The 18040-nt window shown below is 40.4% G+C and overlaps 1 protein-coding gene across 1 annotated transcript in view; it reads left to right on the forward strand.

Annotated features, from left to right (window-relative positions):
- The window catches only part of SH3BGR (SH3 domain binding glutamate rich protein), a 49550-nt gene that overhangs the window by 16683 nt on the left and 14827 nt on the right, over window positions 1-18040 (forward strand). The window contains exons 4-5 of the mRNA XM_008538109.2: window positions 9280-9354; window positions 9973-10065. Coding sequence (XP_008536331.1) covers window positions 9280-9354; window positions 9973-10065 — 168 coding nt within the window. The remainder of the gene's footprint in view (window positions 1-9279; window positions 9355-9972; window positions 10066-18040) is intronic.

An 18040-nucleotide genomic window follows, 5' to 3' on the forward strand; every position in this document is an offset into this window, starting at 1 on the left:
TATAAAAATGAGTTCTCAGGTTGTGTTTATGAAATTGTTTTGTTTTGATTTGACTTCTTGTATAGCTTATGTTAGTTAATTTTATAATGATATATACCCCTATATTAATTATTTCTATTTAAAATGAATTGAATTTTGCTTTTTTAGTCTGATAAAGAGGGAAAAAGAAAGATCCAGACATAAGAACAAGATAAATTTCACCAGGGTTTTTCCTTTGGTGTTGTTTCATCTTTGCTTATGTATAATCATGTTAATTAAATAGAGAATTATGCCAATAAAGCTAATATCATGACTTTGAATGTCTCATGGCTTCAGCATAGCCATAGCACTGCTCCGGATTCTATCTTAGGTGCAGTGGGGACATTGTAAGGATTTTAAGCAGAGGAATGACGTGATCTTATTTCCTTCTTTAAAACTCATTTTGGGGGCCAGCCCCGTGGCCGAGTGGTTAAGTTCTTGCACTCTGCTGCGGCAGCCCAGAGTTTTGCTGGTTCAGATCCTGGGAGAGGACATGGCACCACTTGTCAGGCCATGCTGAGGTGGCATCCCATGTGCCACAACTAGAAGGACTCACAACTAAAATATACAGCTATGTACTGGGGGGAGTTGGGGAAAAAACACACCTTATTTTGGCTGCTGTGGGCTGAATGATTACAGAGCTGCAAACTCTGAAAGTAATACAGTTGAGACGGTGACTTGAACTAGGGCAGTGGGGCTAGAACCATGCAGAAGCCGAGGATTTTAGGGTCTATTTTGGAGGAAGAATTGATAAGACTTGCTGATGGACTGAACCTGGGAGTGGGGATGGAATGAATGGTTACTCCTAGCCATTGGGTGTAGACGTCCATTCCATGAAGGATCGTACATACAGGGGGTGTTAAGTTTGAACAACACGTCTAAGTGAAGAAGTGAGGTAGGCAGCTGCAGACTGATCTGCATCTCATTGAGGTCTGGTTGAAAATGCACTTGTGGAAGCCAGGAGCACGTGGATGGAGTCAAAGTCGTGGGGTATGGTGAGGTTACACAATGAGAGAGGGTCGTGCTGGGGGCTTCTCCAAGCTTAGAGCTGGTTAGGGGATGAGGAGAAGCCAGCCGGGGAGGCTAAGATGGAGAGTCTCTGAGGCAGGAGGGGACCAGGAGCGTGTGGTGTGAAAGCTGCCTCAGAGGGGTATTTTTCACAGAAGAGGGTGAGGTTCGTTGTGTCCAACAGTGTTGAGAGATTGCGTCAGGTGAGAATAAAAGAGTGACCTGTGGCTTGGACAACGTGGAGGTCATTGGTGGCCATGACAAATAGTTTCTGAGGAGGGGTGGAGCCAGAAGCCAGGCAGGAGAGGTCGAAGGAAAACTGGTGGTGAGAAGCAAGGCTTATGTAGAGTCAGTTATCTCTGGGGAATTTCCCCAAGAAGAGGTGTCAGGCGTCCTAAAAGTGCTTACTCATTCCCCGCCCCTGGAGAGGGGGCAGAGCCCCTGCACTCCCTCCTTGCTGCCAGTTCCCAGCTTTCTTGCTCCTCCCCACCCTCTAGACAATTCTCCCCTCTCTTCTGAATCCAAGTTCTCTCTCAGTAGACATCTCCCACATTCCTACTACTTCTCAATCCCCGCTTCCCAGACCCTAGACCGGCGGATGGTGGGAGGGTGGAGTCTAGTTTTACAACTATAGACTCAGCAGGGGTTTTCAGAACAAATGGGATTTTTCTATCCCTGGTCAACAATAATCTGGCAAAGCTTTGAAATGAGAGTTTTCCTTTAATCTTTCATGGGTCAGATTCTTAGAGCTACCCTCTCCAGCAAGGGTCACAATAAACAGAATGGAGAGAGGGGGAGTAGAAAAATTCACGGCAAATCCCAGGAATCGTCTTTTCTTCATTTCCTTCCTTGGCAATGTTCTTTATTATTTTTTAATTCCTTTTCTTGTAACATTATGATTTTTTTTCGTGTGGCTGTAGTCTCCATAATGATCATTTAAAATTGTGTCTAATACTCTATTAAATTGATGTATCCTAATTGACTTGTCATTCCTTTATTTTTTATTTTTACTTATTATTGTATCATAAACTTGTTTATGCTGTTACAGTCTCATAAGGGCCACTTAAATAGTTCGTATAATATTCTATCAAATTGGCGTGTCATAAGTTTTACTGTATTTTTGAACATTTGTTGCTGACGGTTTTTTTTTATTGTATATAACTCTGCAGTGAGTGTTGCCACGAAATAGCATTCTTTCTTTTGGAATATTTCCTTAAGATGCATCTCCAGTAGCGTTTTTAGTAAAATAAAAGTGCATGAGTATTTTTATGAGATTGAAATGTGCCACTAAATTTCTCTTTGGTGAGATCATAACATTTATCCTGCCGCACCGTGGCTGACCAGCCTTCCTGAACCAGCAATGAGCATGTTTAATCTCCTTGATTTTAGCACCATCAGATTCTATTTTAAAATTTTGTTTCTGACTTTCTTGTGCTATGAAGAGAGACTGTGGTGTGAGGAATGTCTATCTTAAGTGCATCTTTGTAACCCAATGTGTACTTTCATTTATCTATGAAAAGACAGTTTTTTGAATACTAAGTTAATACGTACATACTATTGTAAAGGTCGAATAGTCCTACAAGGATTATTACAAAAAGCGGTAGGCCCTGCCTTAACCGTGAACGTTGAACCTTTCTTTTCCAGTTTTTTTTGGGTGCAGAATTCCAGGTTGGATGTTATTTTGCCTTGGAACCAGGAAGGTGCTACTCTGAGTTCTTTCTGGCTTCCAGAGTTGCTGTTGAGAGAATTGATGTCAATCTGTCTCCTGATCCTTTGTTTGTGCCTGTTTTTGGTTTGCTCATTTCTGGGAGATTTTAGGATCCTATCTTTTGTTTTGAAGTTGTATGATGAGGTGTTTGGGGTAGGTCTTTTCTTCATTATTTGTGCTGGGCACTTGCTGGGCCCTTTTAATCTGGAAAGTCATGTCCTTCAGTTCTGCAAAGTGTTGGGGGTACTATTTCTGTGGTCATTCGTTTTTCATTAGTTTCTGTTTTCTTTTCTTTGTTTGTTTTGGAATTTCTCTTATTTGAATGTTGGACCTCCTAGACTAATTCTCCAATTTTCTTATCTCTTCTCTCTCATTTTCCATGTTTTTGTCTTTTTTTTTTTACTTTCTGGGATATTTAGTTAAATTCCTATTTTATCTTCCCTCCACAAGCAATACATGTGTTGTTTTGTATTTTTAACGCCTAATTGGTATCCTGTTTTTTAGAATGTTCTGCAACTTGCTTTTTAACAAACAGCGTTATGTTTTGCGATGTATCCATACTCATATGTGTAAATCTATTTCAGCCTCTGCTGTGTGTCATCTTATCTCATTAAAAAAATGTGTACTCAGTTTTTAGATTGCGCCCTGATTTGGGCTTAGGTGCTGTCATATTGCGTGACATACTCTTTAACTAAGTGGAAGAACGGGATGGCCGTGGAATTATAAAACGTGGCCCAGAGACCTAAGAGGTCTACCCGTCCAGAGTCTTCTCTTCCCAGAGGAGGAACTTGAAGCCCAAGGGGTTTACTCGATTTGCACAAAGATACTCCACTAATGAGCGGCACAGTCTGTGCTAGAACCTTCGTGTTGTCAACATTGCTTGGGTTTATGGGTGTTTACACGTCTGTACATGGAGAAAGTCCTTCAAGTATCCTTTGGGAAGACACTTGATGATTTATGGAAATGATATTATTTGTCACAGTGTCGTTTTCTAGTAAACAACATTGTGGCGACGTGTCAGCAAGGAAATTAATCTTGCTCAAGCTAAAAATAGACACTCTTGACAATTACGTAGAAATGTATGCTTATAAAATGGTATTAAGCATCATGAGCAGTATTACTGGTGTTAGACAATTTTTCTTGTCTTAGGCAGGCAATATCGAGCCAGTTTTCCCAAGAGGGCTTTGTGAGTAAGCGGTGGCTCCATAATGTCAACCTTAGTTCTTTAAAAGCGTCTGGTTGTGTCTGAGTAAATGAGCCTCTTTCTTAATACCGCACTCCAGGCAAGGCCTTGGTTACATAACCAGTTCCAATTATGCCCTGGTAACAAGAAACATGGATTCTTATTGAACCTAGGCAAATGACGATACTGCCATGGCATGTAAAAAGATTTGAGAAGAATTTTCAAACTCTGGAGGGGTTCGGCAGAGAGATCATTTACAAATGTTTCATTTCAGCGTGCAAAAGCAGAGTCTACTACATGGTCATGATTTATAAAAAGCTTAAGAGGAAAGACAGAGGGCTTCTTTCTATATCCAGAAAATAGGACATTAAAATAACATCAACAATATTCCAAGCAAAAATGACAATTACCCCTCATCGATTCATTCAGTCCTATGTAGTTAATTCCTGTTCCATTGGATCTGGGGTTAGCAGTCTGATGAACCCAGCTACTTCTCAACTAGAGTTCTGGAATCCTGGCTCAGTCCACTGGTATAGTCTCAAAGTTCTTTAAGTGATGCCATCAGAAGCCTAGACCCAAAAGCACCCGGCATATAATCCTTTTCTTTGGGGCTCTGGGTCCTTCTATGTGGAAGATGAAGCATTCTGGCCTGTAGCTGGTTGCAAAAGCTTTCAGGAAAGTGTCAAAGTAAAACAAGCTAAGAAAAATATCTGTGGATGACAAAAGACCTAAAGTGACTGTGATTAATCTTTTACCAATAATTTTCAAAGGTGAAAGAATTGATGAGAATTATACCCAGAATAATGCACCTGACAGGAAAATTTGGTTGTTGCCGTGGCATCCAAAAGATAATAATAAAGTCAATCCAAGAAAGTTTTAGACAAAATATCTATAAATGTAATCACTAAGCCTATTTTTAAAGAAGACAGCAAACATTATATTTTTTTTATAAAATGGATGAACAGGGGAAAAAAATCTTGATATAATAATCACCCATAATATGCCATGAATATACTAAGCATGTGTACCATGCAATATACCACAAATGCCAAGCATCTTCTTACCATATATGGTAGGACTATATCAAGAATAATCAAGTAAATGAGATTCAGGACGTCTGAAGTAGATCCTAGATATCTGTATATTAGTAAAATGATACGAGAGGTGATAAGAATCTCTGACTGAAAACTGCTGTCCTAGAATGTGCTAGATTGAAATTAATGAAGCAAAGATTTGACCAAGTTAACATTTAAAGATGTAACTGAAGCTATGATTGCTGACCTATACCATTGTCGTTAAATATCAGGCAAAGAAACGCTAGAATCAGTGTCTTTTATACATTATTTTAGTCAGGGGAATATTATTAAGATACCAGTGGGAAATATCCTATTATACATGTAATTGGATTTTCCCCTAACTGGTAGCGATAAGTACAGTGGTGACAATGTCAAAGCCTTGCATTTACAGGACGCTGTTGGGGTGTGACTGACTATTCAGGGTCAGAGTTTGAACATCCCGGTGAGCGCTGTCCCCATGGCGGCCGCCTCAGGACGCTCTAACATTCCTAACAGCAAGACTGACGTTGCTCAAAAGAGGCTTCAGATCCCTCTGTTGAAGCCATGGTGGCGTCCTCAGTGGAAGATGGATCTGCTCTTACGCATCCGAGTCTGAGGAACGAGGTGCAGATGATACATCCGAGTAACACAACTTTGGGCCCCAAATGACGTGTGATTAAAAGCTTTGATATTCCTTTTCTGGTGTGATTAGTGAATTCCTGTTGAAAGCAATTTTGAGTGATGGCAAAAATATTTCAATAAGGGCAGCGTTTCCCTGTAACCTGGAGGAGGAAGAGCGCACTGAATACACGATTCTGGTGCCTTCCAATGAGGGAGCACAAAGGGAAGAAGCAGAGGGAGATTTGGAGAAACATTTGATGAGAACCGTGAAGGACGTGAATTTGGGGCGGAAACAGACATTCTGGAATTTCCTACTTTAAAACTGCAAGATGAGCAAGAGAGAGAAAGGACACTGTCATGGCCCGCATTGTGGGTCAGGAAGATCCACAGGGGACAAACATCAAACACAAAGTAAAACACAGAGAAATGGAAATCACGAGGGAAAGCCAAGAATCTGGACGTCAGATACAGGAGACCTAATATGTGAGTAATAGGAGTTCTAGAAAGAACAAAGACCAGATCGGAGAGAACTAGTCATTAAGGAGACACCGGAGGGCCTTCAGGTGAAGATGCTGCTGCAGCCTCCCGCTCTGGCCCCTGGTCTTGCGGCTGCGCAGGAAAACCAGAGAGGATGCTGTGGGAGGACCAGACACTATGGAAGAATCTCTGAAAGCTGGAACACCAAAGGCGTTGGTTTGAAGAAGGAAACCAAGGCCCTGCCACCTGCAGAAGGTGGGAGTGGTTTAAGGGCCCTCCATGCCCCCAGGTGGCACATTCCGCTGCAGAGGGGGCCCTGGGCATTGATTTGGAGCCGCCTGGCAAATGGAACCCTCTCACTCCACCTCCGTGCTGCCCTGAGTCCAGGCAGCGGTCAGCGGTCAGCAGAGGCGCCTGTCCCTGGGCAGAGCAGTGAGTGTGAGCTGGGTGGGGAGGCAGGGCTATTGTGAATAATGCTGCTATGAACGTGGGTGTGCAAATCATTCTCATCTTTTAAGTGTTAACTCCCTCTTGAATCTTCTTGCTTTGGTTTATTCTCCTCTTGTTTTTCCTTTTCTTGTGTTTTCTTTTTTTAATTTTTATTTAAAAAAATTTAGTCCAGAGTTTATAGTCATTTTCTGTTGGAGGGTGATTTCAATAGAAGATTACTTGGCTATGCTGGAATTGGATTTGTCAGTGAAATCAGATTTTAGCAAAGATTGAGCCATATGTTATTTATAAGAGCACAAAAAAATTTGAAAATTATCTTTATTTTTGTATCATGTAATTGTATGCCTAGAAATCTCTAGAAACCCCAATAAAATTCATTAGAATTAATAAGATAGTTTATTAAATTTCTGGATAAAAGAAAAATATAGAAAAATTAGTAACTTTCATTTATATCACCAATAACAAGTGGGAAGTTAAAATGTAAAAAAAATCTCACTCACAATAGTGATAAAAATCTACGAAATGTTTACAAGTAAATTTATCAAGACACATATTTGGCTTCATATTATGAAGAACCTAACTTAATTTTATTCTGAAGGATGCCAGTAAATACTAAAGTCATAGACCAATGATGTTCCTGGATAGGATGATTTAACAGTAAGAAGTGAACATTTTCTAAACAGATAGATTTAGTGCTATTTCAATCAAAAGTCTATTTAAAAATTTTTGACACTAGAAAAAAATGATCTTGAAATTTATTGGAATAATAAATGTCTGAGAAGAGCCAAGAAAATTTTGAAGAAGACTTTGTGTAGCAAGTTGCATTTCTGAATATTAAAATTCATGTTAAAAGAGATACATGCCAATATACAAGCAGTATATTGGCATGAGAACTGATAAATACATCCACGGATATGTTTATATATTGATGTATAAAGTAGTGTATTAACAGATCCAATTATATATAGAACTTAGTAAATGAGAAAAATGACATCTTAATTCAGTTGGAAAATGAGAGTTTATAAATAGTTCAGGCATAATTTGCCATCTATTTGAAAGGGAAGAGAGATGTACTTTACATTATATGCTAAATTAAGTTCCAGAGGCATTAGAGCTCTAGCTGTTAATAACGAATATAAAATAATAGAACCACATTTCAGAGAATTCAAGTTAGATAAATTTATTTGTATAAAAGGCTAAAAACTGAAAAGAAATATAAAAAAATTTGTAAAAAATGATAGACTGGAAAAAATTTATAATCTGACAAAGGGCTCATATTTCTATTATATAAAGAACCTCTGAAAATTTATAATAATAAAATATTGATAATAAAAGACAAACAACTCAAGTAAAAATGGGCAAAACACATGAAGGCAATTATCTGAACAAGAAATGTAAGTGGCTAAAACTCATGAAAAACATGCTCTTTCTTTTCAGTAATTAGGAAAATGTAAATGAAAACAGAAAGAAAATTACATTTTCTCCCCAACAGATTGACAAAGATTGAAAAGCAATCATCATCATTTGCGATGAGGATAAAGGAAAAGAGGACATTCACATATTACTATGGGAATATGAATCGCCATGATTTCTTTTTTTTGGAAAGAAATATAGTTAAAAAACCCCACGGGGGCCGGCCCGGTGGCGCAGCGGTTAAGTGTGCATGTTCTGCCTCGGCGGCCCGGGGTTCACCGGTTCGGATCCGGGTGCGGACATGGCACTGCTTGTCAAGCCAGGCTGTGGCAGGCGTCCCACATATAAAGTAGAGGAAAATGGGCACGGATGTTAGCTCAGGACCAGTCTTCCTCAGCAAAAAGAGGAGGATTGGCAGCAGATGTTAGCTCAGGGCTAATCTTCCTCAAAAAAACTCCCCCAAACCAAAAAACCCCCACCATTTTATTTAGTTTAGCAGAGTGTTGTTTGTAAAGGCATAAACGTGTAAACTTTCTGAACAACCATCAACTGGGAAATATTTGAATAAATTATTATATTTTTAATATTAAGCAATTTTAAAAAGAATGTGGTAGAACCATACGAATTAACCTGGACAAATGTCCATGATATAATAAGCTAAAAAAATCAAATTGTTCATAGTATGGTCCCATTTCTGTTTTAAAAAACACAAAAATAGAACAAAAATTAGAACCAACCCCCCCAAAATAGCCTCTATGAATGCATTAGGATAGAGTTAGGTACGTATCAGATTTTTAATGTTGATTATCAAAGGAGCATGGGACTGGAGGGTGCGTATATGGGTTAATTTGTTCCCATGATTCTGAAGTGCCTTTTTAATAAAAACAACCTATTTTTCCAGTTTTGTTGAGATATAATTGACATTTAGCATTGTATTAGTGTAAAGGGTATAACATAATGATTTGATATATGTATATACTGTGAAATGATTGCCACAAGAAGTTTAGTTACATCACCTCACATAGTTACAATTTTTTGTGTGTGTGTTGAGAAAAATAATCTAATATTGTAAAAGACTTGGAACCACTGGGTAAGGGAAAAAAAGCATAAAGTAGGAGGTCTGGACCTAGCCCTGCCTCTAACTTGCAGTGTGACCTTTGCTGCCTTTATGTTCTTGTCACTAGCTTGTGAGTGGTAGCGAGTGTCCTACTTACTTAGATTACAGTGTTGCTGTGAAGCTAAGATGAGGAATGAAGACAAACATAATTTGAATAGTTCAAAGATGTTGACATTCAAGCTGTTATTCTCAAGAAAATTCTCAAACATTCTCAATTTATATGATGCAGGTGAAAAAATCACCCGAGGAAGCATCTTCCCTTCCCAATGGCGACGTAGTGGGAGAGGCGCAGGGCACCACAGAGGTAAGAGTTTGTATGTCGAACCATCTTCCCCCAGACCAGGTTTCTCAGAAGGTCTACTTGGTTCTCATCTTTCTATATCTATTTGTCTGCCTGTTGGTCTACCTTTTCTATCTATCTATCTATCTATCTATCTATCTATCTATCATTCATCCATCCATCATCCATCCATCCATCCATCCATCCATCATCCACCCATCATCCATCCATCATCCGTCCATCATTCATCCATCATTCATCCATCCATCCAACCATCTTTTTTAAACTCTAAAATTATAAAGCCTCTCTCCAAAAGCAATAGAAAACAAACACTACCTAAATATTGAATCTTTTGGAGTTCATAAGCCTTAAATGGGTGAGTTGAAACTCCTGATTAGGGAGTTTATTATTCCATCATGCATGTGAGTCAGATCTATTGACTTACACCAACAGATTGAATCAGCAATCTTGAGAGGTGGCGATCCTATACTCTAGTGGATAATGATCTAATAAATAGGAGGTCCACGTTTGCTCCATTTATATTCTGTGTATCTAAATAAGAAAACCACAGTACGTGTGGTCTGGTGTTTTCTTGGAAGCTTATCTAAGGTTAGTGATGCTGTGGGTTTCCTTTATGACCAGGGAACAGAGAAGGCTGAAGAAAGTGGAGAAAATGAGGCACAAAAAGAGGACAATGAAGATGCAGGCAACCTTGCTGAATCCCAGGAGAAAAATGTGAGTGTTTGCTTTTTTCACTGTCATTTCACTGGATTCAGTTCTGCTCACCAAACATTTATTGAACTTCTACCAGGTGCCAGGAATCATTCTGGGCACCCAAGAGTGAGCAGGAAAGGAAGGAGCTGAGGGCTTAGCCAGGGAGGAAGCAGGTACTTTTCATTTAACATGTTAACTGCTGTGGTTGAGGTGCGTAAAGGGCTAAAAGGAAGCCAGAGGAAGGACCCTGAACCCAGGCCGGGAGGGACAGGCTAGAAAGGCTTTAAGAATTTGTAGCTGAGTTGTTAGGGTTAGGTTAGGTTCAAGTTCTTTATAAAACGAGGACCTTCTTCCTTGATCATGAGTGATGATGGACTCCCAGCATACACACACCAAGAGCACTACCCAGTGGGGACACAGAACTAAGGGGGTGGGGTGTTTTGTGGGAAGCCAACAGGAGCTGAGGATAGAAAGGGGCCCTTGGGGAGGAAAACCGACACAAAATTAAAATCCAGTTGGGGGAATCACAGGTCCCAGCTGATCCAAGGCCTGCCATCTAATTCTAAAGGGGTTCCGATTAAAGAGCCACAGGATAAAGGATGGGGGAGTATGTCAGGGGAAGGACACTGCGGTTTCTAGAAGCACCAAGCTGAGATAATGGGGGACCAGGTGGGCCACTTAATCAGGAATTCTAAAAATGTGGCTGGGAATCCAGGTAAGGGGGAGACTCCGGTGCAGAGGGAACCTGAACGGGAGGGGTTGCTGGCGTGGGGCTGAGGCTCCTCTTAGGAGCGTGCCAGTGGGCTGCTGCACTGGACCAGTTGTAGCAAAGACTGTCTACCAAACCCTGATGGTTTGTGTTTTTACCTACTCATTGATTCCAGGAGAGGTGCGGACAGCTTTTCAGATATTTGGAGCCTCATTCTGAGTAGACGGAATGTGACTAGGAAGGGTGCTGAGCGTGACAACCACGCTAGGGAAAATGAGGCGTGTGGAGTGGGCATCAATTTGTCTTTATCTTAGGGAATTTAAATTTCTGAGATGCCAGGGCAGTAAATTCCCTCCTATTTGAAGACTGCTATTTCAAAATGTTGATAATTTAAGACTCTGAAGTTTTTATTGTTTTGAAGAAAGATGAAATCTTCAATCTTGACCTCGAAGTTAGATGGGGCTTCACAGCAGCCTGTATAATTCAGAAATAATAAATGTTAAATTAAATAGAGTGACAGTTTCATGATCTTGAAATTAAAACAAAAATCTGTGTTTTTGTAATTTAAACTTTGCGTGAATCGCCTAATGCAGTTTTACAGTGTTATTGATTTGTACTTTGAAATTCAATTTGCTTCTTTTAAGAGGGAGAGACACAGATAAGACCCATGAGACTTAGAGGAAGGGAGCAGTGTTATAACCAAACCCTGCCTCCCACAGCAAGGGCAAGGTTTGCTCCAGCTTCTCAGCCGGTGGGCCAGGTTAGTTCAATGACGTGATAAGCCAGCCAGCCTGGGCTTCTCCTTGTTACGATATTTTAACATTATGAGCCCTTTCCAAAGTAGATTATAATCCTGTGCATCTTGATAGGAATTTACGAAAACCATTTTTGTGATTTTTGCATGGGCTGTGATGAATAAATGACTAAGTAAAAGACATTTTTATTTTAGATGACTATATTGTTAACATTAATTATCAAACTCACTTTTCAACTCTTTAATAATATTTATTCTACATAAAGGCGAATTCTGACTTTTTCCCATTTGACAAGGGGTACGTGCTCTTTGACTTACTTTAATTCACTTAAAAAATAAAAAAAGGGGCTGGCCCGGTGGTGTAGCGGTTAAGTTTATGTTCCACTTCGGTGGCCCGGGGTTCGCCAGTTCAGATCTTGAGTGTGGACCTATGCACCGTGTGTCAAGCCATGCTGTGGCAGGCGTCCCACATGTAAAAAGTAGAGGAAGATGGGAATGGATGTTAGCTCAGGGCCAGTCTTCCTCAGCAAGAAGAGGAAGATTGGTGACAGATGTTAGCTCAGGGCTAATCTTCCTCAAAAAAAGAAAAAGGAAAAGAAAAAAAGCCACAATTTGTCAGTAAACGAGGTTGAAAATCGCATAATAACATGATTAGCGTTGAGACTGAATATATAGGAAAATCGACTGAAATTTAAAAAGGAGAAAAAGACGATCTGATATTGAGAATCCTTGCTGGAAGGACCACCTGTTTGCTGATACAGTTTTAGGGTTTGTTTTTAAAGGTTGATATAGGACTGCTGGCTCAGCCACTTGTCATCACCTCTCTACCCCCAGGCACCCAGGCTTCGGTGGGCTTAATTGGAGTAAACAGAAAGGCTAATTGGATCCCTGCGTTTCACCTTTTTAACATTGATTTTCAAAGTAGTAGACACATCCTAGTAGGCTCTTCTAGATTTGACAACTCAGCTAAACCCACAGCTTTACGACAAGAACTCCGGCTCTGTTGGAGGCGGTCTTGAGGAGACTTCTGGGTCCTTGCTTCCGGCTCCTCCCAGCCCGCTGTGTGGAAAGAGCGCTGCCCGCTGAGCGTCCCCCCTTAGCCCACATGCCGAGAGGGGTGTGGAGAACGTGGTCTCAGTGGGCCTAGATTTGGCTCCTAAGACTCGTGGGCAAGGCATGTCAGCTTCCTTTGTTTCTGTGGACGTCATTATGTCTGCTTCCTGCCTCCACCTCCTGGCTGGAGGGAAATGCAATGTGAGCGAGGTGTTTCACAGACCCTCTCCTCCCTAGGGACTTCGAGTGCCCGCAGAGTCTTCACTGAGGACTGGAAGGGGAGGGAGCTCTGGTTCTTTGCCATGAGCATGTCATGACGTGGCTTTTCTGCTGCCTGATGGAGCCATCAAGCACTGGTCCCTCCGCGTGGGTCAGATCCTCTGCCCTGGGTGGACATGGCTGTGCCTCTCACAGCGACCAGGGCTCTGACCGCAGACAGCCGCTGCCCGGTGCAGAGGGCCCCTGCTGCCTGAATGCCCCCGTGGTCCCTGGCACAGCTTCTTCGGCCCCCTTCTCTCTTCAGTCTGGCTGCTCCCATCTCCTCAACTCCAAGCCCTAAGCTCCAAGCCCTTTTCCAGGGACCATCCAGCTTCATCGCCTCTGTTAGCCCTGGGTTTTGAAAAGCAAGGCCTAGAATTTCTTCCCTAGGGGCGGAGAACCGGAACAAATATGTAGCTATCTTCTTGGAGTGTGGGGAGGGATGGTAGCTCTGCTCCCTTTCCCCAGTTTTGTGTAGTAGGGAGGACAAAAAAATGAATTCGTATCCTGGTATTCAGCCACACTATTTATGACAAGGAATACAAACATATTCTAAACTTTTATTCTGAAATAATTATGGCCTTCCAGGGACATAGTTCAGAGTCCTGTGTGTCCTTCATCTGGCTTCCCCTAGTGGTGACATCTTAGCTGCAGTACAGTATCAAAACCAGGAATATGGCACTGATGCCTCTCTGTTGAGCAGACTACAGACTTTATTCAGTGTTTACTGTTTTTTTAAATCTTTCGATTGTGTGTTAAGAGCCATTCATTTGTGTGTTCAGAACAATTTTCAAGTGTGCAATGGTACCAAGTGCCCCCAGCAGCTGGCAGTGTTAAACCTCATGATAAACCAGCTAAGTGTCTAAGTCATGGGCTTGCTCATCTGATCTCAACTACTGCACGTGTTCACTCTACATACTTGTAAACACTCACACGATGCCATTTTAACGGGGAGAAATATATATCTAAGAATATTATTTTGATTAAAAAAAATCAGAAATGGAGACAGAGTTCTCTCCTCTAATGACATGGACTTGCCCTGACTGCCTCCCGAAGCCCCCAGGGTTCTTAAGCACAAGATGTCAAGATGTACATCACCTGCTTGCTGACAGCTTGGGGTAGCACTCGGGACGCAGGATGGTGAATGCTGAAAAGACCATTAATTCATGCCTAAGATCCTACCTGTTGCTTCAGACCGCCTGTAGAGAAGGGACTTCATGGTCCCCTTCTCTGATGACCCAGGGGGGATGAGATGCTGAGGAGGAGAGAGGAGGCTTGTGAATGGTACCTGAGGAGTAAAGGAGGAAAGCAGGAGGTCACCTCAGCTTCTGGGCACACTCTAAGAAAGGAACTGCAGACTGGGGACATCATGAGAACTTTATGAAATGCTGGAAACACATCTTATTCATCCTTGTGTTGGTTTTCATTGAGGTAAAGTTATTTTACGGCATATTTTTTGCCAACTCAGTGGTCCTCTCCAGAATCTTTTCAGATCTCGACTACGTGCTTACCGTCTGTAAACCACCCCCCTTGGCTTCCTCCAAAATCAGTCTTGAGGAGAGTTGCTTTCTCAAGAGGCAGACGTTGTTTAGGTCCTCGAGGAGCTGGCGAGTTTGGGCCTGGGTCCTGGTAGTGCTTGAACATCTAGACAGCTCTGCTCTGGCCCCGATCTCCAGCCGTTCTGAGGCCAGCTGCCTTCCTCAGGTCACTCTGGGCTGGCCCTCGGCTTCCTTCCATACCAGACACCTGTCCTAACTCCCCACTGCCTCACACTCACCACGGCCGACACCTGTCCTTAGTCCTGGCCGTGAGCCACGTCAGCAGCCTGCTTCCTGGCCAAGTCCCCAACAAAAATAGCTGCTGGTGAAGGTTCTAAGACTTCCCACTTCGGAGGCTTCCCTTGACTAACTTTCTTAGAAGACCAGCAAGGTAACATGATTTTCAGTTGTAGCTTCGTCAAGTCAATGGTTCCGACACTGTCTTAAGATCTTGCAAGAGTTTGGCTTACTTGACCATGTAATTATAATTATCTTAAAAAACACCTTTTGCCAATATAATGGTTTGCCAACCGTAAAAGTCAATTTAAGCATTGTGTGTAGATGACTTTTTAAAAAAATTATTTTGTTGAGGTCATATTGGTTTATAACATTGTGTAAATTTCAGGTGTACATTATTACATATCAGTTTCTGTATAGACCGCATTGTGCTCACCACCATAGTCTAGTTTTTATCCGTCACCATGCATATGTGCCCCTTTACCCCTTTCACCCTCCCCCCAACCCCTTCCCCTCTGGTAACCATTAATCTGTTCTCCTTATCCACGTGTTTGTTTGTCTTCCATATATGAGTGAAATCATGTGGTGTTTGCCTTTCTCAGTCTGGCTTACTTTGCTTAGCATAATACCCTCAAGTTCCATCCATGTATGTTGTTGCAAATGGCACAATTTTGTATTTTTCATGGCTGAGTAGTATTCCATTGTGTATATGTACCACATCTTCTTTATGCATTCATCCGTTGATGGGCACTTGGGTTGCTTGCATGTCTATTGTGAACAATGCTGCAATGAATATAGGGATGCATAAATCTCTGGATCATTGATTTCAAGTTCTTTGGATAAATATCCAGTAGTGTGATAGCTGGATCATATGGCATTTCTACTTTTAATTTTTTGAGAAATCTCCGTCCTGTTTTCTTTAGTGGCTGCACTAGTTTGCATTCCCACCAGCAGTGTATGAGGGTTCCCTTTTCTCCACATCCTCTCCAACGTTTGTTATTTCTTGTCTTGTTAATTATAGCTATTCTGACGGGTGTGAGGGGCTATCTCGTTGTAGTTTTGGTTTGTATTTCCCTAATAATCAGTGATGTTGAACATCTTTTCATGTGCCTGTTGGCTATCTGTATATCTTCTTTGGAAAAATATCTGTTCATACCCTCCGCCCATTTTTTGATTGGGTTGTTTGATTTTTTTTTTTGTTGAGTTGTGTGAGTTCTTTATATATTTTGGAAATTAACCTTTTGTCAAGTATATGATTTGCAAATATTTTCTCCGAGTTGGTGGGTTGTCTTTTCATTTTGTCGATGATTTCCTTTCCTTGCAGAAGATTTTTAGTCTGATGTAGTCCTATTTGTTTATTTTTTCTTTTGTTTCTCTTTCTTGAGTAGACATGGTATTCAAAAAGATACTGCTAAGACTGATGTCAAAGAGTGTACTACCTACATTTTCCTTTAGGATTTTGATGGTTTCAGGTCCTACATTCAATTCTTTAATCCATTTTGAGTTAATTTTTGGGTATTGTGTAAGATAATGGTCTACTTTCATTCTTTTGTTTGTGGCTGTCCAATTTTCCCAACATTATTTGTTGAAGAGACTTTCCTTTCTCCATGGTATGTTCTTGGCTCCTTTGTTGAAGATTAGCTGTCCGTAGGTGTGTGATTTTATTTCTGGGCTTTTGATTCTGTTCCATTGATCTGTGTGTCTGTTTTTCTGCTAGTACCATGCTGTTTTGATTACTACAGCTTTGTAGTATATTTTGAAGTCAGGGATTACTATACCTCCAGCTTTGTTCTTTTTTCTCAGGATTGCTTTGGCTATTCAGGATCTTTCGTTGTTCCATATAAATTTTGGATTCTTTGTTCTGTTTCTGTGAAGAACGTCATTGGGATTCTGACTGGGATTGCATTGAATCTGTAGATTGCTTTAGGTAGTATGGACATTTTAACAATGTTTATCCTGCCAATCCTTATTCATGGAATATCTTTTCACTTCTTTATGTCTTCTTCGATTTCTTTCAATAGTGTCTTATAGCTTTCATTGTATGGGTCTTTTACCTCTGTGGTTAAATTTATTCCTTGGTATTTTATTCTTTTTGTTGTGATTGTCAATGGGATTGTATTCTTAACTTATCTTTCCTCTAGTTCATTTTTAGTGTATAGAAATGCAACTGATTTTTGTGTTGATTTTGTACTCTGCAGCTTTGCTGTAGTTGCTGGTTATTTCTAATAGTTTTCTGGTGGATTCTTTAGGGTTTTCTGTATATGCAATCATGTCATCTGCAAACAGTGAGTTTTACTTCTTTGTTTCCAATTTGGATGCTTTTATTTCTTTTTCTTGCCTACTTTCTCTGGCTAAAACTTCCAGTACTATGTTGAATAAGAGTGGCAGGAGTGGGCACCCTTGTCTTGTTCCTGTTGTCAGAGGAATAGCTTTCAGCTTTTCACTGTTAAGTATGATGCTAGCTGTGGGTTTGTCACATATGGCCTTTATTATGTTGAGGTAATTTCCTTCTATCCCTATTTTATTGTGAGTTTTTTTTTTATCATAAATGGATGTTGGATCTTGTCAAATGCTTTCTCTACATCTGTTGAGACGATCACGTGATTTTTATTCCTCATTTTGTGATGTATCACACTGATTGATTTGTGGATGTTGAACTATCCCTGTGTCCCTGGAATAAATCCCACTTGATCATGGTGTAAGATTCTTTTAATGTATTGTTGTGTTCTATTTGCTAGTATTTTGTTGAGAATTTTTGCGTCTATGTTCATCAGTGATATCGGCCTGTAGTTTTCCTTTTTTGTGTTGTCTTTGTCTGGTTTTGGTATCAGGGTAATGTTGGCTTCATAGAATGAGTTAGGAAGCGTCCTGTTCTCTCAATATCTTGGAACAGTTTGAGAAGGATAGGTATTAAATCTTTAAAAGTGTAATAGAATTCACCAGAGAAACTGTGTGGTCCTGGACTTTTGTTTTTTGGGAAGTTTTTGATTACTGTTTCAGTCTCCTTACTTATGATTGGTCTCTTTAAATTCTCTATTTCTTCTTGATTCACTTTTGGGAGGTTGTAAGATTCTAAGAATTTATCCAATTCTTCTAGGTTATCCAATTTGTTGGCATATAGCTTTTCATAGTAGTCTCTTATAATCCTTTGCCTTTCTGTGGTATCTGTTATAATTTCTCCTCTTTCATTTTTAATTTTATTTATTTGAGTCTTCTCTCTTTTTTTCTTAGTGAGTCTGGCTAAGGGTTTGTCAATTTTATTTATCTTCTTAAAGAACCAGCTCTTAGTTTCATTGATCCTTTCTATTGTTTTTTCAGTCTCTATTTCATTTATTTCTCCTCTGATTTTTATTACTTCCCTCCTTCTACTGACTTTGGACTTTGTTTGTTCTTCTTTTTCTAGTTCTGTTAGGTGTAGTTTAAGATTACTTTGAGATTTTTCGTGTT

The sequence above is a fragment of the Equus przewalskii genome, chromosome 27 (genome assembly GCF_037783145.1).
Source record: "Equus przewalskii isolate Varuska chromosome 27, EquPr2, whole genome shotgun sequence".
Classification (NCBI taxonomy): domain Eukaryota; kingdom Metazoa; phylum Chordata; class Mammalia; order Perissodactyla; family Equidae; genus Equus; species Equus przewalskii.